The sequence below is a fragment of the Chelonia mydas genome, chromosome 2 (genome assembly GCF_015237465.2).
Source record: "Chelonia mydas isolate rCheMyd1 chromosome 2, rCheMyd1.pri.v2, whole genome shotgun sequence".
Classification (NCBI taxonomy): Eukaryota; Metazoa; Chordata; order Testudines; family Cheloniidae; genus Chelonia; species Chelonia mydas.
In genome coordinates, this window is record NC_057850.1 from 48,318,960 (window position 1) to 48,342,675 (window position 23,716).

A 23,716-nucleotide genomic window follows, 5' to 3' on the forward strand; every position below is an offset into this window, starting at 1 on the left:
GGAGATGTCGCTGAGTGGCCTGAAGGTGTCTACTATGAAGGGGAAAGTGCTGGTGGCGTGGAAGAGGTGAACCTCTCTATGACCCTTGGGCATATGCAGCGACAGCAGATCAAGGAGCTGTGCACTAGCTACATGCCGACGTTCTCAGCCACCCCAGGGCTGACCGACTGGGCATTCCACTCCATTGACAGAGGTAATGCTCACCCAATTAAAGCCCAACCTTAACGGGTGTCTCCTCAAGCTAAAACTGCTATAGAATGGGAGATCCAGGATATGCTACAGATGGGGGTAATCCACCCCTCTGGCAGTGCATGGGCATCTCCAGTGGTTCTAGTTCCCAAACCAGATGGGGAGATACATTTTTGCATGGACTACTGTAAGCTAAATGCTGTGACTCGCCCAGACAACTATCCAATGCCAAGCACAGATGAACTATTAGAGAAACTGGGACGGACCCAGTTTTCTCTACCTTGGACTTAACCAAGGGATACTGGCAGGTACCGCTAGGTGAATCCACCAAGGAAAGGTCAGCCTTCACCACACATGTCGGGCTGTATGAATTTAATGTACTCCCTTTCGGGTTGCGGAATGCACCTGCCACCTTCCAAAGACTTGTAGATGGTCTCCAAGCAGGATTGGGAAAATATGCAGTCACCTATCTTGACGATGAGGCCATATTTTCGGATTCCTGGGCAGAACACCTGGAACATCTACAAAAAGTCGTCCAGCGCATATGGGAGGGAGGACTAACTGTTAAGGCTAAGAAGTGTCAAATAGGCCTAAACAGAGTGACTTACCTTGGACACCAGGTGGGTCAAGGAACTATTAACCCCCTACAGGCCAAAGTGGATGCTATCCAAAAGTGGCCTGTCCCAAAGTCAAAGAAACAGGTCCAATCCTTCTTAGGCTTGACCGGATATTACAGGCGATTTGTACTGCAATACAGCCAAATCGCTGCCCCACTGACAGACCTAACCAAAAAGAAACAGCCAAATGACGTTCAGTGGACCGAAGAGTGTCAGAAGGCCTTTAACCAGCTTAAAGCAACACTCATGTCTGACCCTGTGCTAAGGGCCCCAGACTCTGACAAACCATTCCTAGTAACCGCAGATGCGTCCGAGCATGGTGTGGGAGCAGTTTTAATGCAGGAAGGACTGGATCAAGAATTCCATCCTGTAGTATTTCTTAGCAAGAAGCTGTCTGAGAGGGAAAGCATCTGGTCAGTCAGTGAAAAAGAATGTTACGCCCTTGTCCACTCTCTGGAAAAGCTATGCCCATATGTTTGGGGACAGCATTTCCACCTGCAAACCGACCATGCTGTGCTACAGTGGCTTCATACCGCCACGGGAAATAACAAAAAACTCATTTGGTGGAGTTTAGGTCTCCAAGATTTTGATTTCAACATACAACACATCTCAGGAGCTTCTTACAAAGCGGCTGATGCACTCTCCCGTGAAAGTTTCCCAGAATCAACTGGTTAAAATCGTCCTTGAGATGTGGAAAATATTGTTAGTCTTTATATACTTGGTAGTATATTTAGAGGTGCATGTGTCTTACTAACTCTGTTTTCTCCTAGAACTCCAGGAAGAAATCACAGCCAGTGTTCCACCCTATCTGTGATTTGGGGGGCGTGTCATAAATATAAAGGGAAGGCTAACCACCTTTAAATCCCTCCTGGCCAGAGGAAAAACCCTTTCACCTGTAAAGGGTTAAGAAGCTAAGATAACCTCTCTGGCACCTGACCAAAATGACCAATGAGGAGACAAGATACTTTCAAAGCTGGAGCAGGGGAAACAAAGGCTCTGTCTGTGTGATGTTTTTGCCGGGAACGCAGGTCAGAACTCCTGTAAAGAGTTAGTAAGCAATCTAGTTAGATATGCGTTAGATTCTGTTTTGTTTAAATGGCTGAGAAAATAAGTTGTGCTGAATGGAATGTATAGTCCTGTTTTTGTGTCTTTTTGTAACTTAAGGTTTTGCCTAGAGGGATTCTCTATGTTTTGAATCTGATTACCCTGTAAGGTATTTACCATCCTGTTTTTACAGAGGTGATTCTTTTACTTTTTCTTTAATTAAAATACTTCGTTTAAGAACCTGATTGCTTTTTCATTGTTCTTAAGATCCAAGGGTTTGGGTCTGTGTTCACTTGTGCAAATTGGTGAGGATTTTTATCAAGCCCTCCCCAGGAAAGGGGGTGTAGTGCTTGGGGGGATATTTTGGGGGGGGGAGATGTTTCCAAGTGGGCACTTCCCCTGTTCTTTGTGTAACACTTTGGTGGTGGCAGCTTTTAACCTAAGCTGGTAAGAATAAGCTTAGGGGGTCTTTCAGGCAGGTCCCCACATCTGTACCCTAGAGTTCAGAGTGGGGAAGGAACCTTGACAGTGTCCCAAGAAGTCCTTCTGCTGGGCCAGCCTTTGGGCGCTCACCAGAATGGCGAAGAGGTTAAGGCGTTGGACTTAAGTTCCAATGGACATGTTTCTGCATGGGTTTGAGCCCCACTTCTGGTAAGGTGCCACTCTCCCCACCTGGGACCTCTCAGCGGCTGCGTTTTAGCCCTTTGCTAAACTACTCCAACTACTCACCACTGGACAAGGCAAACGTCTGAAAATCTGCCCCTGCCGCAATGCTCCAGCAAGATTTAAACTCACCAACCCTGGTTCATGAGATGAGTGCGCTAAACCCTGAGCTACGGAGCCAGGCCCAAGTCCACCCACCTCGGTGAAACTGCTCCTGTCAGGATTGTCTGGGGATGGATGCCAGCCCAAACAGAGCTGGATCCTCGGAGACGTCCCAACATCTTCCTGTTTCCTTGCGAGAGCCTTCGGGGAGCCCCGGGATGTCCAAGCAGGGAAGGCGTTGGGCTCACGTTCCACTAGGCACGTGTCTGCGTGGCTCGGAATCTCACTGTGTCCAGTGTGCTGCTCTTCGAGCTCTAGCTGGGTGCCATTTTTCCTTTTGGCTCTCCCACCCCGCAGAAGTGCAAGCTCTCTGTCAGAAGCCTGTGGCATGACCTAATGCATCGGATGGTGGCCGCAGAGTCTGGGCCAATGTGGAATCGCCCAGAGCGAGAGGGCCGGAGGCCATCCAAGGCTTTTCTCCTGGAGTGGAGAAGCTTCTCCTCACTGCTGGCCAGGATGGCTGAGCGGTTAAGGTCTTGACCTCTAGAGACCTGGCTGTCTACCCATTTGAATCCTGCTTCTGGCTGGCCTTAGCTGCTTCCTTTTGACTAGTTGGTAGAAACCTTCAAGCAGCTGCTGCTTCCCTTTAACCTGCCCACCTGCTGCTTCTCCCCCCGCCTACCAAAACACCAAACCAAAAACCCACCATCACGCCCCTTAGAACTTGAGTCCAACACCTTAACCACTCAGCCATTTTGGTAGACAGATAACATTTACCAGCCGCTACACCCAAAAAGTCTTGGGTGTGCTCCGGCGCTCTTGCTTTGGATAACTACCCAGCTAATTGCATCTCAACAGGGTTCAGAAAATGCTGCACTTGCTTAGGAAGTTATCTCTCGGAGTGCGCTTGGCTAGCTGCAGAGTGCCTGGCCGGCAGCTTGGAGTCCAGGGGAGATGAAACTGGACCTGCTGGGTCAGAATTTGGGAAAACTCTCCTAATCCAAAGGAAAGGCTTAGAGTGCCGCTGGTCCCCTGGAAGAGTGCTCCTGTGCTCACAGCAGTGGTCTGGGCTTGGGGGACTGCCTATGCCCCCACTGGTTGGGAAGATGGGGTCCAGGGACCTGCATCTCCAAGGGCCACAAGTTAGCCTCCAGAGGCTGACTATCAAGCTTTTCTTGCTCTACCACAGCTCAACTATTAAGCCTTCCGCCAAAGCTTCTGCTGGCGGGGAATAGCATCCCCACTGGCATCTGCTTTGTGGGACAGCCCAAACATATAAATATCTAGTGCAGAAAGTCTGCAAGTCCTAACAGACTTGTGGACAGGTTCACAAGCCATCTGTTATGTGGATGGTACCGCAAGAAGGTGCCTCATTTTTCTACTGGCTTTACACAGTGTGGCATTGCAGGGAATATATGGGATGGCTCTTTTTTATAGCATTTCATGCAAATTTTCATCGATATTCTACATAATCTGAAGGGATATGCTTCAGAATGACAAACCACAGAGCTATCCTGTGGGATTGGCTGTGTTTGCCAGTGATGTTTGAAGTCTGTAGGATGCTGGGTTTGCAGACATTCTCTGATTTAACCATTAGCTAAGTACCTTGGTGTGATATTTCCTTAGCTTCAATAAGTATAGAATGAAACAGCTTGTATCTGCCTAGAAAAGTATAGGGTATGTCTACACTACGAAATTATGTTGATTTTATAGAAGTTGATTTTTAGAAATCAATTTTATACAGTCGATTGCATATATCCCCACTAAGCACATTAAGTTGGTGGAGTGCGTCCTCACTAGCGTGGCTAGCATTGACTTACGGAGCGGTGCACTGTGGGTAGCTATCCCACAGTCTCCGCCGCCCATTGGAATTCTAGGTTAAGCTCCAAATGCCTGATGGGGCAAAAACGTTGTCGTGGGTGGTTTTGGGTACATGTCATCAGTCGCCCCTCCCTCCGTGAAAGCAATGGCAGACAATCATTTCACACCTTTTTTCTGTGCAGACGCCATACCACGGGCAAGCATGGAGCCCGCTCAGCTCAGCTCACTGTCACTGCTGCTGTTGTGTCCTGGGTGCCGCTGTCAGCAGACGGTGTAGTAGGACTGCTAACTGTTGTCATCCACCACTTCCGCTGCAACTCTGCTCTCCTGCTCTCATGGTGCCATGAATCCACCTCGCAGGTCCTCTTGTTGTTCTGTATAAATATCTATTCTCATGGCATCCGTCATCATCCACCGCTTCTGCTGCAACTCTGCTCTACTGCTCTCCTGCAGACGCCATACCACAGCAATCATGGAGCCCGCTCAGCTCACCGCTGCTGTTGTGAGCATTGTAAACACCTTGTGCATTATCCTGCAGTATGTGCAGAACCTGTAAAAGCAGGTGAGGAGGCGACGACAGTGCAATCACGACAGTGATGAGGACATGGACACAGACTTCTGTCAAAGCACAGGCCCTGGCAATTTGGACATCATGGTGGTAATGGGGCAGGTTCCTGCCATGGAATGCCAATTCTGGGCCCGGGAAACAAGCACAGACTGGTGGGACCGCATAGTGTTGCAGATCTGGGATGATTCCCAGTGGCTGGGAAACTTTCGCATGTGTAATGGGACTTTCATGGAACTTTGTGACTTGCTTTCCCCTGTCCTGAAGTGCAAGAATACCAAGATGAGAGGAGGCCTCACAGTTGAGAAGCGAGTGGCGATAGCCCTCTGGAAGCTTGCAATGCCAGACAGCTACCGGTCAGTTGGGAATCAATTTGGAGTGGGTAAATCTACTGTGGGGGCTGCTGTGATCCAAGTAGCCAACGCAATCACTGAGCTGCTGCTATCAAGGGTAGTGACTCTGGGAAATGTGCAGGTCATAGTGGATGGCTTTGCTACAATGGGGTTCCCTAACTGTGGTGGGGTGATAGACGGAACACATATCCCTATCTTGTGACTGGACCACCTTGGCAGCCAGTACATAAACCGCAAGGGGTACTTTTCAATGGTGCTGCAAGCGCTGGTGGATCACAAGGGATGTTTCCCCGACATCAATGTGGGCTGGCCGGGAAAGGTGCATGATACTCGCATCTTCAGGAACTCTGGTCTGTTTGAACAGCTGCAGGAAGGAACTTACTTCCCAGACCAGAAAATTACCATTGGAGATGTTAAAATGCCAATAGTTATCCTTGGGGATCCAGGATACTCCTAAATGCCATGGCTCATGAAGCTGTACACAGGCACCCTGGACAGTAGTAAGGAGCAGGTCAACTGTAGGCTGAGCAAGTGCAGAATGGTGGTAGAATGTGCATTTGGACATTTAAAAGCTCACTGGCACAGTTTACTAACTAGGTTAGACGTCAGCGAAACCAATATTCCCATTGTTATTGATGCTTGCTGTGTGCTTCACAATATCTGTGAGAGTAAGTGGGGGACGGGGTGGGAGGTTGAGGCAAATCGCCTGGCGGCCGATTATGCACAGCCAGACACCAGGCGATTAGAAGAGCACAGCTGGGTGCCCTGCGCATCAGAGAAGATTTGAAAACCATTTTCATGACTGGCCAGGCTATAGTGTGACAGTTCTGTTTGTTTCTCCTTGATGAAAACCCGCCCCCTTTGTTGAGTCTACTTCCCTGTAAGCCAACTGACCTCCCCCCTTCGATCACCACTTTCAGAGGCAATAAAGTCATTATTGTTTCAAAATCATGCGTTCTTTATTAATTCATCACGCAAATAGGGGGAAAACTCGCAAGGTAGCCTGGGGGGGGTGGGTGGGTGAGGAGGGAAGCACAAGTGGGGTGGTGGATGAGGGGAGGAGGGAAGGACAAGGCCACACTACAGTTCAAAACTTATTGAATGCCAGCCTTCTGTTGCTTGGGCAATCCTCTGGGGTGGAGTGGCTGGGTGCCCATAGCCTCTCCCCTGCGTTCTTGGGCATCTGGGTGAGGAGGATATGGAACTTGGGGAGGAGGGCAGGTGGTTATACAGGGGCTGCAGTGGCGGTCTGTACTCCTGCTGCCTTTCCTGCAGCTCCACCAGATGCCTGAGCATGTCAGTTTGCTTCCCCCATTAGCCTCAGCATTGCATCCTGCCTCCTGTCATCGTGGTCCTCCCTCCTCTCATCACGTTCATTTAACACTTTCCTGAACTCTGCCATTGTTTGCCTCCATGCATTCTGCTGAGCTCTTTCAATGCTGGAGGACCGCACGAGCTCTGCGAACATGTCATTGTGAGTGCAGGTTTTTGTGCCTTCTAATCTGTGCTAGCCTCTGGGACAGAGATGATAGGGGGAGGGTAGAAATATGTGCAGATGTGGGAGGAAAAAAAGGGAGAGTAGTATTTAAAAATATACATTTTAGAGAACAAAGGGAAGACTATTTCTCACTGAATCAAGCGATTCACATTACATAGCACATGTACTTTTGGTACAACGTCGCATTTTGCCTCTTATATTGAGTGCTTGCCAGTTTGGTGTGAGACATTACACACGATCGGCTGGGCAACAGAATTCGGCTTGCAGGCAGCCACGGTAAGGCAAAGGGTTTCGGCTTCTTCAACCTTCACAACGTGTGGGCATGGTTTCAAACAGCAGCACCCTCCTTTCCCATACCAAGCAAAGCCTGTTGGGTTGGCCATTTAAAAGGAGGGGCTGCGGTTTTAGGGTAAATGTGCAGCACAGTCCAAACCCCCTCACACCCGATTCTCTGGGATGATCGCTTCACCCTTCCCCTCTCTGCGTGGCTAGTATCAGGGAAGATCTCTGTCAGCCAAACGCGAACAGCTCAGCATGAACGGGCCACCCCTCACTCCATGGCTAACAGCGGGGATGATTTCTTTTCAGCCAAAGGCAAACAGCCCAGCAGGAACGGGCACCTCTGAATGTCCCCTTAAACAAATTTCCTGTATTTCAACCAGGTGACCATGAATGATATCACTCTCCTGAGGCTAACACAGAGAGATAAAGAACGGATGTTGCTTGAATGCCACCAAAGCCCGGGCCCATTCGCTGCAATGCTTTGTTCTGCAATGATTCCAGACTACTTGTTACTGGCTTGGCGTGGTAAAGTGTCCTACCATGGAGGACGGAATAAGGCTGCCCTCCCCAGAAACCTTCTTCAAAGGCTTTTAGAGTACCTCCAGGAGAGCTTCATGGAGATGTCCCTGGAGGATTTCCGCTCCATCCCCAGACACGTTAATAGACTTTTCCAGTAGCTACACTGGCCGCGAATGCATCCTAAGTCTTCAGGGCAAATTAATCATTAAACATGCTTGCTTTTAAACCCTGTATTATATTTACAAAGGTACACTCACCAGAGGTGCCTTCTCCAGCTTCATGGTCCGGGAGCTCGCCTTGGGAGGGTTAGGAGGGTATTGGCTTCAGGGTGATGAACAATTCCTGGCTGCCAGGCAGAAGGGATTCTCCGCTTGCCTGCTGTGCACTATCCTCAACCTCCTCCTCATCATCATCTTCCTCTTCCACAAAATCCTCATCCCTGTTGCATGAGACTCCCCCCTTGCAGGTGTCCATGGACAGTGGTGGAGTAGTGGTAGGGGCCCCCCTAGAATTGCATGCAGCTCATCATAGAAGTGGCATGTATGGGGCTCTGACCCGGAGCGACCATTTGCCTCCTTTGTTTTTTGATAGGCTTGCCTGAGCTCCTTAATTTTCACACAGCACTGCTGTGTGTCCCTGTTGTAGCCTCTGTCCATCATGCCCTTGGAGATTTTGGCATATATATTGGCATTTCGTCTTTTGGAACGGAGTTCTGCCTGAACGGATTCTCCTCCCCATACAGCGATCAGATCCTGTACCTCCCGTTCGGTCCATGCTGGAGCTCTTCTGCGATTCTGGGACTTCATGGTCACCTGTGCTGATGAGCTCTGCATGGTCACCTGTGCTGATGAGCTCACCACGCTGGCCAAACAGGAAATTAAATTCAAAAGTTCCTGGGGCTTTTCCTGTCTACCTCGCCAGTGCATCTGAGTTGAGAGTGCTGTCAATAGCAGCGCACAATGGAGCACTCTGGGATAGCTCCCGGAGGCCAATACTGTCGAATTGCATCCACACTACCCTAAATTTGACCCAGTGAGGTCGATTTTAGCACTAAACCCCTCGTCGGGGAGGAGTACAGAAATCGATGTTAAGGGCCCTTTAAGTCGACAAAACAGGCTTGGTTGCGTGGACGGGTGCAGGGTTAAATCGACCTAACACTGCTAAATTCGACCTAAACTCATAGTGTAGACCAGGGCTTAGTAAAAAGGCAGATGTACAGTCATTTTGGCAGAGCTCCAGAAAAGAAGCAAATTGCCAAGGCAGTAGCTTAAATGACAATTGAATTTTTTAAATAAAACAGTTTTTAATACACCATGGAGCACAATGTGGGAGAGGCAAACTGACTTATTTACAGTGGGGACTTAAGGAAACCTTGGAAGTGCTGGTGAGCTCCTTTGAGGTCACTCACTCAATGAAAGGAGATTGTAAAGCTTTAGCACTGTATAGTACACATAAGAAATGAGTTGAAAAAGAGGGAAAATGGGAGGGCTATAAATATTTATTCCTTTCTGACAGGTTGCTAGAGAAAATTAACTGCCCATGACTTTGCATTGAAGACTGAACATTTTCTACTAGATATTCTCTTCAGCCCGTCCTCATTCCTTATGCTCTTTTATCCTCACTGAATTGCAACAGCAGCAAACTTCTTTAGAACCACTGCACAAAAAAAAATATTCATTACAGCTTTGGAGATGGATCCTGCACTGATTTACATCCCAGCCACTCCCAGTAAAATCAGTGGAATTGCTCAGGAGATAAGTTATCACAAAATTTGGCCCACAGTATAGTTTGCTGAAGGTGAATATATAGATTAAAGAGCATATATTCTGTACAGGCAACAACCTGTGTTTTCCAGATGCCTCTTCTATCTAACCACATTAAGCATAGGTTGGAACACAGGAATGTCCCATTCAATACATGCCAAAAATACTTATGAAAAGTTATAAAGTGGTAGAGAAAACTGTTGGTCAAGGTAGATTGGAACAAAGTACTTTAAAGTAGGGCATAGTACCTATCCTTCTCTTTGGGTGACAGAAATAGTCATTCCCCCCAAAATCTTTAAGACAGAGTAAGGTCTCTGTATTACATTAATTAAAACTATACTATTAGAAGAGTACAGTTATAACAAGAAGCTAGAATTTGATAGTGAAAAATTTGAAATTTAAGCTTAAAATATATTTGAAGGGCAGGAAATTAGAAGGTTGTAGTTCAAAAAACTTAAAAGCCAGGAAAACTGAAATTGCTCAGTTAAGTTTCCAACATAAATCTTAACTCTACTACAGAAAACTCCCATGACCTCATTTTACTGGCAGAAGCAGCTTACTAGGTGGCACTCAAAAATGTAGTTGTTCCCTGTTGAGTATAAAAATGGCAATAATCTGGCACTTGTTTCAATGATGATATAACCTTTCAGCCTACACAAAGTACTAGGGGATACTCAGGCTTGTCTTACAAACATGCACTAGGTTATTATAGTTATTTATCTTAGTCCTGTCTCTGGAGCGTGAAGTTTCTAGACAATGCTGGGAAGGTGAATGTGACAGAGCTGGGTACCCAGTGCATAGCTGGGTGGTGGACAGGATCTTGTGTGTATTGTCTGGGAAGGGTAACGTGAGACCTTGGGTTAATGTTACAGACATGTTTGGCAGTCAGGGTTATTTTCTCAGCCAGGACAAGATGTTGCATAATCACAACATGCTGTAGAAACTGGATTCTTGGCATAAATAACTACTCTCTTTAGTAGGTAATGACTCTGCTTTCATATACTGAGAAAAAGGCAATTTGGTTGCTTGATCCTTTTAAAAAGAATTTTATTTTATAATCAATTGTACACTCACTGAGCTCCACCAGTAGTTCTGGTTTGTGGCTTCTGAAGTCAACAGTTTCCAGAACTTTTATTTTCATGGATTTTGTAGACACATTTTCATTATTTTACCCGTACTCTACAACTCCTACTATGACAACACACGAAAGAAAAACACATACTTTCCATAAAACTTGGAAAAGTTTCATTAACAGTTTAGTAACAAGCATTTATCTGAGTTAAACAGAAAACAAACAAACAAACATATAACAAGATAATCTCAATGGGTTTTTTTGAAGCCTGTTAGGAGGATATGTTAAAAAATAAAATCTAAATTAGTTGGTTTCTCTGTAAATTTTAGAAATGCCAGTTCTGTACTAGAAATTAATATATTTTAAGATGAACAGCAAAGCAATCTCAGTAGTATCTGACTTTTAAGCTCCTATTTAGTTTTTTAATATTTTCTAATATTTCTTTGTATTTAAAACAATAAACCAAATACAGCAGGTACATGCCAAGACAAACCAAATAAAAATAATCATAAGGCCTGAGAGCAGCAAAGAGTAAATATTGTAAGAGAGAACTGTTCACAGAAAAAAATAACTAAAGTCAAATAGAACAATATACTTGTAGCCATTTTTAAAACACAATACATCTATGTGTGAACATCAATACACATTGAACATTGCTGAACATTGCTGATCTTAAACACAAAAAAGAAGCTTACAAGAAGTGGAAGATTGGACAAATGACCGGGGGGAGTATAAAAATATTGCTCAGGCATGCAGGAGTGAAATCAGGAAGGCCAAATCACACTTGGAGTTGCAGCTAGCAAGAGATGTTAAGAGTAACAAGAAGGGTTGCTAACAAGGTATGTTAGCAACAAGAAGAAAGTCAAGGAAAGTGTGGGCCCCTTACTGAATGAGGGAGGGAACCTAGTGACAGAGGATGTGGAAAAAGATAATGTACTCAATGCTTTTTTTGCCTCTGTCTTCACGAACAAGGTCAGCTCCCAGACAACTGCACTGGGCAGTACAGAATGGGGAGGATGTGACCAGCCCTCTGTGGAGAAAGAAGTGGTTCGGGACTATTTAGAAAAGCTGGAGAAGCACAAGTCCATGGGGCCGGATGCGCTGCATCCAAGAGTGCTACAGGATTTGGCGGATGTGATTGCAGAGCCATTGGCCATTATCTTTGAAAACTTATGGCGATCGGGGAAGGTCCCGGATGACTGGAAAAAGGCTAATGTAGTGCCCATCTTTAAAAAAGGGAAGGAGGAGGATCCAGGGAACTACAGGCCAGTCAGCGTCACCTCAGTCTCTGGAAAAATCATGGAGCAGGTCCTCAAGGAATCAATTCTGAAGCACTTAGAGGAGAGGAAAGTGATCAGGAACAGTCAGCATGGATTCACCAATGGCAAGTCATGCCTGACTAATTTTAATTGCCTTCTATGATGAAGATAACTGGCTCTGTGGATGAGGGGAAAGCAGTGGACGTGTTATTCCTTGACTTTAGCAAAACTTTTGATACAGTCTCCCACAGTATTCTCGCCAGCAAGTAAAAGAAGTATGGGCTGGATGAATGGACTATAAGGTGAATAGAAAGCTGGCTAGATCGTCGGGCTCAACGGGTAGTGATCAATGGCTCCATGTCTAGTTGGCAGCCAGTGGAGTGCCCAAAGGGTCTGTCCTGGGTCCAGTTTTGTTCAATATCTTCATAAATGATCTGGAGTATGGTGTGGATTGCACCCTCAGCAAGTTTGCAGATGACACTAAACTGGGAGGAGTGGTAGATATGCTGGAGGGTAGGGATAGGATACAGAGGGACCTAGACAAATTAGAGGATTGGGCCAAAAGAAATCTGATGAGGTTCAACAAGGACAAGTGCAGAGTCCTACACTTAGGATGGAAGAATCCCATGCACCACTACAGACTAGGGATCGAATGGCTCGGCAGCAGTCCTGCAGAAAAGGACCTAGGGGTTACAGTGGATGAGAAGCTGGATATGAGTCAACAGCATGCCCTTGTTGCCAAGAAGGCTAACAGCATTTTGGGCTCTATAAGTAGGGGCATTGCCAGGAGATCAAGGGATGTGACCATTCCCCTCTATTCGACATTGGTGAGGCCTCATCTGCAGTACTGAATCTAGTTTTGGGCCCCACACTACAAGAAAGTTGTGGAAAAATTGGAAAGTGTCCAGCGGAGGGCAACAAAAATGATTAGGGGACTGGAACACATGACTTATGAGAAGAGGCTGAGGGAACTGGGATTGTTTAGTCTGCAGAAGAGAAGAATGAGGGGGGATTTGATAGCTGCTTTCAACTACCTGAAAGGGGGCTCCAAAGAGGATGGATCTAGACTGTTCTCCGTTGTAGCTGATGACAGAACAAGGAGTAATGGTCTCAAGTTGCAGTGGGGGAGGTTTAGGTTGGATATTAGGAAAAACTTTTTCACTAGGAGGGTGGTGAATCACTGGAATGGGTTACCTAGGGAGGTGGTGGAATCTCCTTCCTTAGATATTTTTAAGGTCAGGCTTGACAAAGCCCTGGCTTGGATGATTTAGTTGGGGATTGGTCCTGCTTTGAGCAAAGGGTTGGACTAGATGACTTCCTGAGGTCCCTTTCAACCCTGATATTCTATGATTCTATTGTAATTCATAGGAAGAATAAATTAAATGATGAAGTATTCTAATACTAAATCTTAAAAATGCATGCAAAATATTATAAATAGAGGTCTGTTCAGGTTTGTAGCAGAAACTCAAGATGAGGAGAGAGAAAAATCATTACACTTTCTGCAGAGTAATAATTAGACAATTTTCAGTAAATACAGTAAAACAAATTAGATGATTTGAGAAATTTGAGATGGATTACAGCTATTCCTGGGAACGCGTGTGAGGGAAAGAAAGGCAGCAACAATCTCAGTCCTTAAGATTGCAGCATACTGTGACAGTGTCTAATGCTGACCCCTCTACTTGTTTATTAATAGCCTCCAAACAGCTCCCTATGTCCTGTCCACTCTTACTTCACTGACTACAGGCCTGGTTCTATTCCTGGAGCCTGGCTCTATCGTATTGTCACTAAAAGGCCACCACCATCTCCTGTTTGGTCTCTCAGTGTCTCCCATTTATGGATTACCTGGATTACCTGTCCTAACGTCTGCAATGTACTTTACTGGGAGTGGATCCTTCTGTCCATGCCCCTTTGGCCAACATTACAGTGGGGTGTTCGGGTTTTAGATGTAGTACTCTCTCTAAGAGGTTATCTGTGTGTTTTCTCCTCAGAGATGAGACTGGGTGAAATTTAGACACACACGGCACCCTTTCCCTAAAATGAGATTTACTAAAAACTAGACAGAAAATAATTTAACACTAAATAAATAGTTGCCTCAGCATACCCAGATTTATCCTTGTTGAGAGCTAAACTAGGTAAGGCCATATCTATACAGGGATACTCAGGCAAGCAAAGACAAATCAACAAAAGATGTGAAGTTAATGTGATTGACTAAGTTAAAGGTATTAAGCTACAGTGAACTAAGGCCCCTTTAGAATGAAAGCACAAGGTTTTAACGTGCTTTAAGATGTGAGTCTTTCTCAGCTTCCGTTACAGAAAAAAACATAAAAAGTTTATATGATCCAGACAGCAAGCTCTAGGTTGTGACCATCTTATCATCATTCTCATTCCCCCTCCTGGGATAACGACTATATATGGAGACCAGCTTGTCCCGCTGTCACGAGTATCTCAGATGTAAGTCTTAGGCCTTGTTTTCAAGAACAGCTATACCACAAACGATCCTAGTGTAGACACAGCCTATATCAGGGGAATCTTGAGTAGGAGAAAGTAGATCATATTATTTCTGTATTTGGCACTGGTGAGACTGCTGCTGGACTAGTGTGCAGTTTTGATGTCCACAATTCAAGAAGGATGTTGATAAATTGAAGAGAGTTCAGAGAAGAGCCACAAGAATGATGAAAGGATTGGAAAATATGCCTTCTAGTGTAAGACTCAAGGAGCGCAATCTATTCAGTCTAAAAAAGAGACTTGATCACAGTCTATAAGTATCTACATGGGCAACAAATAATTGATAATGGGCTCCGCAATCTAGAAGATCCAATAAGAAAAGCCAATGGCTGGAAATTGAAGCTAGACAATTCAGACTGGAAACAAGCCATCATTTCTTAGCAATCAGGGTGATTAACCATTGGAACAACTTAATAAGGGTTGCAGTGGATCCTCCACCACTGGCAATTTTTAAATCAAGATTGGCTGTTATTTTCAAAATATATACTCTAGTTCAAACAGGAATTATTTCCGGGGCCTGTGTTATGCAGGAGGTCAGTTTAGATGATTACAGTGGTCCCTTGGAATCTGTGTGTAACCCACACACCTCCTGGGTATGGTGTTCTGTCCCATCTTGTGGCACCGAGACCACTTAGAGAGAGATTAATGAGTTTGCTCTACAGCTTTAGCTAAGAGCCAGCACCGATAGACCCCAGTCGCCGGCAGGAGGGATCAAATCTGGGACCTCTGGAGCTCAGTGCATGAGACTCTACTGCCTGAGCTAAAAGCCACATGGCTCTTAGCTAAGGCTGTAGAACAAACTCATCTCTCTCTCTCTGCCACTAGACGGGACAGAATACCACACCCAGGAGGTGTGTATGTTACATTTGAAAAAATGTTTTTGCCAATATAGTTTATACTGGTTACCTAAATGAAATAAGCTATACCAGCACATTTTATGCTAGTATCTATTTTAGCGCTTTTGCCAGTATAAAATGTCATTAAAGAATTCACACCCCAAACTGATATTAGTGTACAAGCAAATATTTCGTAACATACTCACAAAGGATTTATCTGTCTGTGGATACATATCCCAAGTGGATAGCATCCTCCCCTAAACCAGTCGGTCCAGTTCCGTGGGCCTCACAACTGCAATTTCAAACATGGCTTGTAAAATTCAGGCTCAGCTGTGGATGTACTGGTTTTGATGGGGACTGGGCCATTATGTTTTAATGGCCCTATTCAGTGTGTTTGGGAAATGTGTTTACCCCATGGGGGCTAGTCTGTCTGGGTTTAGTTGCTTTCTAAAACAAACTTTCCTCCCTTAACTATCATTTTGGTGGGGCTGGCAGCACTACCGATTATAAAGGTTGCCTGACACTTCCCATTATAAGACCTCATAACTTTGTTAAATTTAAACTGTTTGTGTTGAAATTTTCCATGCTGGGTGTTTGCCCCATGCTGAATCTTTTGGGAAAATATCACCTAAGATGTTTCAGCCATTTCTGAGAACAAGGCTGGGGGAAAACATGTTGTTTTGTCCATGTTAAGATATTCTGGTAATCTTTTCTTTGCCAAGCTTTTGCACCTCCCCCTGCTTTGGAGCAGGGACTTGAAATTGTCAGAGGGGTGGCTTTTGCGTCAGGGATGAGTCTTTTTGAAATCCCCTTGAAAAATCAGCACAAATGTACCCAAATTATAAAAATTGAAGTTTGCACATCCTAAGTAGAGACAATGCACTAAATGACTTAGGGGTCCTGTGGGGGAAATAAGCAAGTGACGATGTAATTAAAGACTATCATAATGCATACACACAAGATGACTGAATTAAGGTTCCACAGGTACCATTAATTCTGGAACTTCCTAGCTTTTGAGTGCTTGACTTTGCAACCGTGATACTGATTTTTAAAGGTAGTTGATATATAATAGATTTTATAAATGATGGACAGACTTTCATATTCTGTCATAGAAACACTTTCACATTTGACATTGGGTAATTTATTTAACCCCGCTATGCTTCAGTTTTCCCATCTGTAAAAAACAGATATTTACCAACCACACAGGGTAGTTTTAGTAACTGTTAAATGTTTTGAGACCCTTTCAAGGAAGACACTATAGAAGTAGAAAGCATTTATTGTTAATGTATTATAATGACCGTTTCTTTAAAAAAACCTAATAATCTGTGAAGTACAGATTATACTGACATTTGATAACGAGTTGTTCTTGCAATACTTGGTTAATCATCTTCACACATTAAACATCAAAAAACCAAAGAAGGCTTTGTCTTCTGAATGACTAAGCCAATATTCCTGAAGCGTTTCACTAGCGAGTAAGGTCAGGTCAACTTCATAACAACACAGCAATGGAATAAGGGGCTTTTGAAGCCCCTACAATCATTGACCTTAGCTGAGAACAGATAGAGAAAATGGGAAAAGGAAGCATGACTATCTCAAAGAAGAAGTAAGAAGTAATGAAAATGTCAGGATGCAGCTCAAAAGAACAATAGGGTATTTTGATGGGGTAAATTTTATTATAGGCACCATAGTAGGTGCAGGGATCTTTGTGTCTCCCACAGGAGTGCTAAAATACTCCTTACTTAATGTGGGTGTTGCGCTAAGCATCTGGACTGCTTGTGGAGTAATATCACTGATGGGAGCCCTCTGTTATGCAGAGCTGGGGACTGCCTTACCATTATCTGGAGGAGAATACAGTCATATAAAAAGAGCGCTTGGATCCCTACCTGCTTTCATCTTTATCTGGACGGCGACCTTTACCAAACCAGCATCAAATGCTACTCGAGCCTTGTTGTTTGCCGAATATGCTACCCAACCTTTCTATGGTGTATGCCCTGCACCAGAGCTGCTAAAGAAATGCTTGGCTTTGACAGTTCTTTGGTCTCTGGGGATTCTGAATGGCCGAAGTCTCAAAATGGCTCCTTGGGTTCAAGCTGTTTTCACAGTACTGAAGATGATGGCACTATCTGTAATTGGCATAGGAGGCATTGTCCTGCTGGTTAGAGGAAGAAAGGAGAATTTAGGAAGGTTTGAGAATGCATTCAGCTCAGAGATTCCTGATGCCTCACAGATTGCAGAAGCTTTTTTCCAGGGATTATATGCATATGGCGGTTGGTGGTCCCTCAATTACATGGCAGGTATATCTCGTTTTTTACATTTAATGTTGTGGCCAACATTCTTACATTCTTCAGATAATGTTATTAGAGCTTGTCTCCCAGTGAGACCAATTTAGCCTGTAAAGACATTTATATTAAAACACTGGTTATAGTCAAGGTTTGTGTCTGGTTGTGTTGTAAAGGTGCATTGTCTTCTTTTATGCAGCTTGTTTGCATAATGTGCATTTACTGTCTCCAGAACCAGTGGCATATTTAAAGAAGAAATGTGGAAAACAAATGTGGAAAACAAAAAGTTTAGTTTAAATCCATATGCAAATAGAATTTGCAGACATAAAACAGTGATTTTCCCCTCTCCCAATGCTATTGCAATTATTTGCAAAAGGGTATGCAGAGCAGAGTGCAGATATCACGACTGAGTGCCTTCAGCCACCCAGGGCACATACCAGAAGCTTACTAATGCACACCCTTGAATTGCTTATTTTGACAAGTACATGAACTATTTCATTTTGCATTGCACTCAGAAACAATACTTTTAACAATATCAGTTTTGATTTTCATAAGAGGTCAATCATTTCGCTGGGAAAATAATTCTTAGTAGAGAATAAAGAAAAAGAGTAAAGAAAAAGAGTAAGGAAAATGTTATAAACATCTTTTCTGTGCCCTTTTTAATATATTCATTTTTAAATATTAAAGCCCTCCTAGTTTTTGGTTAGTCATTTGATTATTCCACTTTGCATGTGATATTTAATAATATGAACAATTATTGCAAGCTTTCATGATAGATGTTCATGATAACGTAGACGATCATGAACACTGGGACTACTCGTATGAATAAGGGTTTTGCAGAATCAAACCGTGTACTTCAGTTTTTGTCCTTTAGTCTTTAACATTCCCTTCCAGTTTTATCCTTTCCTGTATGTCAAACATTAAACAAACTAAAAATAACAAAGGCTAGTGGAAAGAAGAAGAACATGAAAAATGATTTAATGTTTTAAAAAATGACAGCGTAGAAACACTTATTTCTAGCTTGAGAATATGCTGTAGGCAAAAGCCTTTGTTTCTCCCCTTTTGGTAAAAAAAAAAAGTTAGTAGAATTTTTATTTTCAAATCACATTAGGACTTTTTTTAGCATTACATAAAACCATACTTTTTAACACAATAAAATTCAATTTCTTTCATACTCTACTAATTTGTCTGGATTCAATTACTACTACTGCAAAACAACATATTAGCCAACAGTTAGAAGCTGCAAATGCGGTGGACCAACATCTTAATACTTTTTGACACCGAATTCTCTTCTTTTTTAACAAAGATTTCTACTCCGTCTGCCGGGAGCCGATGAATTCAATCTAAGATGAATGCCAGGCCTGTCACTAGTGAAACAAAGTTGGGAGATAAAAATTAAAAGTGGGGGTTCTAGGCATCCTGCCCTTCAACAGTTTAAAATACCAAAGACAATTTACTACATTTTAGAAGATTTTAAACAACAGAGAAGATTTGAGGAAAATAAGAGACAGCTTACCCTTCTCCCGCCACTGTCAATAATAGGCCACCTCCACCTCTCTCACCCTGTTTGGTCCTTTAGAGTTGCCTGCTTATATGCTTTTTTTTGCAACTCACTTCATTGGGAGCGGACCCCTCTGTCCATGGCCTTTTGACAGATGAGAATGAGCTGTCTAGGTTTCAGTAAGTCTTTACCCTTTAAGCCCCTCTCAACAAGGATGCCTGTTTCAGAGATGGGACAGGGTGAAATTTGCACTCAGAGAGCAGGTCTTTCAATAAAACAAGATTTAATAAAATAAATGGTTGTCTCAGCATACCCAGATTTACACTTGGTTAGGGCTTGGTAAGGCTTTTCAGTTTGTTTACTTTGTGCATTAGACAGCACTTTGTATATACTGTATTTCTGACCAGCTCTATTTAAAAGTGGTTACAGGTGTCACCAAGTACCTCCGCCAATTTTCATGGTTTCACAGTCAATGTTTCTCTCTCTTCTGTTACCTTATGAAACATTGCCACAAATTTACTCCTTACTCCTATCAATTTTGTCAGGGAAGCACTTTTTCGAAAGCAATATTGTGAGTATATTTGTTTTATTAAATAATTTTCTAAATTATATTTTTTCAGAAGAGATGATAAATCCTAATAGAAATATCCCCTTGACTGTGATGACTGCAATTCCTGCAGTGACTTTGTTTTATTTACTGGTAAACATCTCGTACCTGACAGTTCTGACACCTAAGGAAATTGTCTCCTCAGGTAAGGATATAAGGCTGATAAATCAAAAGGAGAGGTAATCATTACAACTATTTATTGGTGTCCACCCTGTTGGGGTCACTTAGATCCAGATGAATTCCGGGTTTACATATAGAAAGGCACTGGACTTTGAGTCAGGACATCTGGCTTCTGTTCTGAGCCCTTAGGGTATGTCTACATGCAGCTGATGTGAGCCTTCAGCCTGGGCAGACAGACTTGTGCTAGTGGGGCTCAAGCTAGCATGCTAAAAATAGAAGTACAAATGTTGTGGCTTGGGCTCTCAAGCCTAGGGTCTTGGGTGGGCTTGAGAGCCTGAGCTCCAGCCTAAGCTGCAATGTCCATACTGCTATTTTTAGTGCACTAGCTCTAGTCACTCTAGTGTGAGTATATCTGCCTGGGCTGGGACACTTGCTTCCAGCTATTATGTAGACATACCTTAACAGAGACTTCCTATGGGGCTCTGAGGAAACGCCTTGGGGGCTTGTGTGTACATAGAAGTTGCCACAGTTTAATTTAAATCTGTTTAGTAAAATTGGAGTTGTTGTACCTATGTCAGTCCTAGGATATTAGAGAGTCAAGGTGGGAGAGATAATATCTCTTATTGGACCAACTTCTGGTGGTGAGAGAGAGAAGCTTTTGTGCTTACACAGAGCTCGTCTTCAGTAAGAAGACCAGGCCTTTGTCTCTCTGTGCTTTAGCTCACTACCTGTAATAGTAGGACTATACTCCCTACCTCACAGGTGTGTTATAAGGAAAAACTCATTAATGTTTGAGCAATGAGCACCATAGAAAAAGCCTACAAATAAATAAAACAAAAATGGTCTTATTACAGGCCTTTTTTAGGGGTTAATTTTCAGAACAAATGTCCTCGTTCTGTAGGCGGCTCTATACTAAAAGTGCCATGCACTTAGAGTCTCTCATCTTCCGTTGGATTGTAGCTGCTATAGAAAGTCCAGGAAGAATTGTATTCCTCTCTGTGATTGTCCTTTTTCTGTTCTAATCAGCTTCTTATACTGTGCACATCACTGTAGTATCTGAGTACCTTATGCCCTTTGGTTGTTGGCCCAGTAAATACCAGTCCCTTTGCACTAGCTTGGGCACTTGACTAGCAAATTTTCAAGAGGTGCTGGGAAGTAGCCCTTCACATTTCTTTGTGGAGTCCCACAATGGGACAGAGCAGGGGTTCTCAACCCTTTTCTTACTGAGGCCCCCCCAACATGCTGTAAAAATTCCACGACCCACCTGTGCCGTCACAACTGTTTTTCTGCATATAAAAGCCAGTGTTAGGAGGTAACAAGCAGGGCAACTACCTGGGGTCCTATGCCATAGGGGACCCTGCGAAGCTAAGTTGCTCAGGCTTCAGGTGACAGGTCTTGGAGCCCCAGGCTTCAGCACCGTGCCACATGGCTTTAGCTTTCTGCCTTGGGCCCCAGCAAGTCTAACATTGGCCCTGCAAGGCAGACCCCGCTGCAACCTGCTCGCGGCCCCCAAGGGGCACCCCAGACCCCTGGTTGAGAACTGCAGGGATAAAGGATTAGATTCTGTGCACTGATGAATCATCTGGCCTGTCCCTGCCCTATGCATACTGCCACACAGGAAACTCCCATTCAGTAGCAGTCCATGTCATAGGGGGTTAACACATTTGTTCTCCCCACCATGCCCTGATCCCATCTCCTACTTTTGCCTACTTGTAAATAGTGTGGTTTCACTATACACAGCCACAGAACCCTCTGTACCCCCTAGTTCTTACTCACAAACTGGTTCCACTGAGTTGTCATCAATTCAGTAAGACTGTTGGGACACCACACCCACGGTTTTAATGACATTTTGTTTCCTTGCAGTTGCTGTGGCAGTCACTTGGGCTGACAGAGTGATCCCCTCCGTTGCTTGGGTCATTCCTCTCTCTGTTGCTGCCTCAATATTTGGTGCCCTCAACAGCAGCATGTTTACATTAGCACGATTAAGTTATGCTGGAAGTCAGTCGGGACACCTGCCTGTTTTAATATCCATGCTTAATGTCCACTATTGGACTCCGGCACCGGCCATGATTTTTTCAACCATCATTGCATCCATTTTTATTATCCCTGCTGATCTAATTACTTTAACAAATTACTTTGGATTTTCTGTATGGCTAATGATTGGACTGACTTGTGCCAGCCTGGTTATACTCCGATACCGGGAACCTAATCTACAGCGACCATACAAGGTAAATGGAAAAAAGAGTTAAAAGGTGTAACATTTTATCTTGGGATAACATTGGGGAAAAAATTCCTGAACATCTAGTTTGTGAATAGCAATTGTAAATGGATGGTTCACAATTCATTTTTAGATTAAGCTTTGAGTTACTCTTTTTGCTGACATAACCCCAGGCAAAAGGGGTGGCGGGGCAATTAATTGTGCTTGCAATATGGCAAAGGTGCTTAGTTCTCTTGCGTTTAATGCATAAAATGACAAATATCTATTTTTGCTTCCTCTAACAGTTTGTTTCTTTTGCAGGTGTTTTTACCAGTTGCATTTGCGATGGTGGCAGTTTCTTTGTTCTTAGTTTTGGCTCCTATAATCTGGTCTCCCAAGGTCCAGTATAGCTATGCCCTTCTCTTTATGTTGGGGGGACTTCTGGTTTACCTGCCTTTTGTACATTTTAAATTACATTTTAATTTTGTTGATAAAATTACTTGTTACTTACAGCTACTGTTGGAAGTTTCTCCTGCTGATGTATCTTCTGATGGTAAATATGAGTAAGAGCAAATGTTTAAACCCTATATTGCTAGCAGCCAATAGAAGTTCTTTTTTAACTCAAGTGGTTGCAGTCATGGAGTTAAGCATGTGCTTAAGACTCTGATTCAGGAAAACACTGAGGACCCGATTTTTAAAGGTATTTGGGCAATGCTGACTGACTGTCAATGAGATTTAGGTTCCTAAGTGCCTAAATCCCTTTTGAAAATACTTTTTAGGGTTCGTCTACATGGTGCATTAGTTCACACTAGAGGGATGTAAATTCTAGTGAGCATTAGTGTGTTGTGCGCTAACTGGCCCGCGTGGACCTGCTAGCATGCATTAAAAGTTCCCTCGTGTTCGTTAACATAGTCTCCGCAGAAATGGCATTTACAGCTCTCTGCTGTGGGTTAACTCACAGTCTAGTCGAGCCCTTAGACTCCTAAATCAGGTTGGCGTAATTTGCAATGCTGAGTGCAGCAACACCTACCTGCCTTAAAAATCATGTACTTACACTGAAGACGGTGAAGAGTCCCATGGGGATTAAAAATTATCATCTCAGGCAATCTCATTGGACTTCTCATCGTCTTAAAGTTAAACATGTGCCTAAAGGCTTTGCTAGATTGGTGTCAGAGCATTCAGCACCTGGCGTGATAAAGCCCTTTATGTAGAGAGAATCTCTTTCAAAGTCGTAAAATCTGTAAAAGCAGGAAAAAGTGTTTGTGTTTGCACACTGTAACAGTCGCAGATATAAACTATACTATTAACTGAATACATGTCAATATGATCACATCTACTTTAGGGATCCAGTGTAGAGTAAATTGATGTTTTGATTATTTTTAATATTAAGTAGTTTGTAGTCTAGGGCTTCTGGATTTGAATACTTTGTAATATTTTTCATCTGTGCTGGCTTGAATTGATTAAAAACTTTGAAGAACCTAACCTTCTTGCCTGACACTATTTTTTTTTAATCCCAGAAAAAACCCACAGGGAGTGCTTGGCTTCTTTTAAAACTATACATACAAATGTACAAATGATATCTTATTAAATATCAGATAAGGCAATAAGAGAGTTGTTTGTACTGTTCAATGAATATGTTTTTAGTGTAACATACCAAGTCATATTTCATGGGGGAAAAAAGGAACAATTTTCCATGATTATTACTTAGGCCCCAAGCATAGGAGCCCATGAATTACTTTATTCTCATAAATCAGCTATGATGTACCACAGTCTCCCCTACTGAAGTGAGGTGCTTGCATCATGAGAGTCCCAGGCTCAGGGTGATGTGGATGCATCATCTTGGGTGATATAGTCCAGCTGGGGAACCTGGCCCATATGGGAGCATGGGGACATGAGGAAACCTAAATACAATTCCCATGAGTCA

At 43.6% G+C, this 23,716-nt stretch overlaps 1 protein-coding gene across 1 annotated transcript; it reads left to right on the forward strand.

The window, feature by feature from the left end:
• The first annotated feature begins 16,592 nt into the window (after positions 1-16,592).
• Positions 16,593-23,263, forward strand: SLC7A13 (solute carrier family 7 member 13). The gene is made up of 4 exons (XM_007052924.3): positions 16,593-17,382; positions 19,489-19,620; positions 21,459-21,823; positions 22,114-23,263. Exons 1-4 carry the CDS (start codon positions 16,716-16,718, stop codon positions 22,357-22,359), a joined length of 1,410 nt encoding a protein of 469 aa, XP_007052986.2. The 5' UTR covers positions 16,593-16,715; the 3' UTR covers positions 22,360-23,263.
• The last annotated feature ends 453 nt before the right edge of the window (positions 23,264-23,716 follow it).

What these genes read in the sequence shown, in the direction of transcription:
- SLC7A13 (XM_007052924.3), top strand. Translation starts at nt 16,716, where the DNA reads ATGCAGCTCAAAAGAACAATAGGGTATTTTGATGGGGTAAATTTTATT. An exon ending in TAAGGAAATTGTCTCCTCAG is followed by an intron (nt 19,621 to 21,458) that starts GTAAGGATATAA and finishes GTTTCCTTGCAG; the next exon opens with TTGCTGTGGCAGTCACTTGG. An exon ending in ATCTACAGCGACCATACAAG is followed by an intron (nt 21,824 to 22,113) that starts GTAAATGGAAAA and finishes TTTCTTTTGCAG; the next exon opens with GTGTTTTTACCAGTTGCATT.